A 1,945-nucleotide genomic window follows, 5' to 3' on the forward strand; every position below is an offset into this window, starting at 1 on the left:
AAAAAAAAAAAAAAGAAAGAAAGAAGGAAAGAAAGAAATGGTAAAACATAATATAAATAAATAAATAAATCCCAAAGCGTTGGGATCATGGGCGTGAGTCACTGTGCCCAGTCCACCTAGACCACAGAAGCAGTGCTGGAACATACATAATAACCTGTATTAGTTCGGAGGGTGTTTTTTAACCTCAATACAATTCCCTGGCATAGAAGTCACTTGGTATGCAACACGAAACTTTACATTCAGTGGTTTTTCAAATGAACATATCTTTTAGAATATGTAACTCCCAATGAACACTTCATAGATGCCTCCCTTCTCCCTTTTATACTGAAGGGGGAATAGAGAAAATTATTCTAAATCCAAATCTTCCAGTCCCTTGGGCTCCAAGTCCTCTTCTTGGCGACAAGTCATGAAGGATTCCTGGGCACCTCAGACTGTCACTGCTCTATGGGGATCCTACTTGGAGTCTACTTTCCATCGAATGCTGACAAAAGAGTGACATTTTTTCAGTGGCTCCTGCCCTCAGTTGAGACTAATTCTATTGAAAGCATGGACAATTGTCCAAGGGAAGAAATACCAACCCGGTAAACTGGTTTGCTGTTGTGGTTTCCAATGCCAATCCGCACAAAACATCCTGTGACAGTTTTAGCAAAGAAGGGCATGTGACACCAACGTTCTAGTTTATGTCGTGATAATCGAACCCGATTCAATTCTTCAGGTAAGGAAACTGGTTGGGATTTTGGAGGGATCTCTTCTTTCCTAATAGGAAAAAAGGGGCACTGGAAAAAATGTTCATCATAAAAACAGAACAAGATAGAAAAATAATATCAACTCCTCAAAACTTAACCAAAGTACATGTGACTAGCCTAGGAGGAGAAGTAAATGAAGCACCAGCAAAGACTTGTAATAGGATCTTGTTCCTTACCAGTAGTGTGAAACTGTTTCAAATGAGACTGCCATCTTAGATAACCCATCAGAGTAAGAAAATGAATGAAAGCTCCAGGCCAATCTGAGCGTGACATGAAGTCAGTTCCTACCTTCCAGGCCCAGGTGAAATGTCCAAGCGCACAGGCTAGCAGCCAAATGAATGGGCTGACATGCTGGGGAACTCAGTTCAGCAAACCAAAGGTAACCAAGTCAAAGTTAGTGGCCCAAACAGGGCCCACTCTTCCTCAAAAACCCACCTATCCTGCCTACTAGACCAAAATGTACAAGAGCTTACTCCTCTTCTTCATCAGATGACGATGTTCGTGATGACCGGTCTGACTTCTCACTGGATTTGTCATCCTCTTCCTCTTCTTCATCATCAGAGTAGACCTCACTGGTTTTTAATGGCTGTTTTTTGGCAAGGAGCTCAGCTAGAAAGAAAGGAGATGTTTACCTACGTTTTCTCAACAAGAAAATGAATTCATTCTTGAAAAAGAACAGGAAATGGAAGAGGACTCAAATACACAGCTCTGTCCTCTCTAGACTGGATTGTGCTAACTTGGGGTATATACAGAAATGAGTTAAAACACAGAGTTAAAATTATTCAGGTGCCAAATATCAGACCCCAACAGATGAAAAAAGGGCTGGAAGACTGATACGAAGCAGGCAGAAAGGGTAACCACCACTACTGACAGTTCTCGTTTATGGCACTCAAGACACTTGACTATGGGAAGGAAAGAGCTCCCCCTCTTGATGACTTCAGAAGCTTCTGAGGAAAACTTCAAATAGGAGAGTGGCTGAATCACCACTGGTACACCTACCAATGAACTACTGTGCAGCTATAAAAAAGGAACATGGGGCCAGGTACAGTGGCTTATGCCTGTAATCCCAGCACTTTGGGAGGCACAGGCAGGCGGATCACTTGAGGTCAGGAGTTTGAGACCAGCCTGGCCAACATGGTAAAACTCTGTCTCTACTAAAATACAAAATTAGCCAGGTGTGGTGGCTGGCACCTGTTATC

General features: G+C 42.5%; 1 protein-coding gene across 1 annotated transcript in view; it reads right to left on the reverse strand.

Annotated features, from left to right (window-relative positions):
• RTF1 (Rtf1, Paf1/RNA polymerase II complex component, homolog (S. cerevisiae)) overlaps positions 1 to 1,945 on the reverse strand; it is a 60,581-nt gene that overhangs the window by 14,857 nt on the left and 43,779 nt on the right. Inside the window, exons 6-7 of the mRNA XM_011989340.1 lie at positions 1,220 to 1,355; positions 579 to 756 (exon numbers count right to left, since the gene is read on the reverse strand). Of these exons, the coding sequence (XP_011844730.1) occupies positions 579 to 756; positions 1,220 to 1,355 (314 nt within the window). The remainder of the gene's footprint in view (positions 1 to 578; positions 757 to 1,219; positions 1,356 to 1,945) is intronic.

Source organism: Mandrillus leucophaeus, unplaced genomic scaffold, assembly GCF_000951045.1.
Source record: "Mandrillus leucophaeus isolate KB7577 unplaced genomic scaffold, Mleu.le_1.0 Scaffold35, whole genome shotgun sequence".
Lineage (NCBI taxonomy): Eukaryota > Metazoa > Chordata > Mammalia > Primates > Cercopithecidae > Mandrillus > Mandrillus leucophaeus.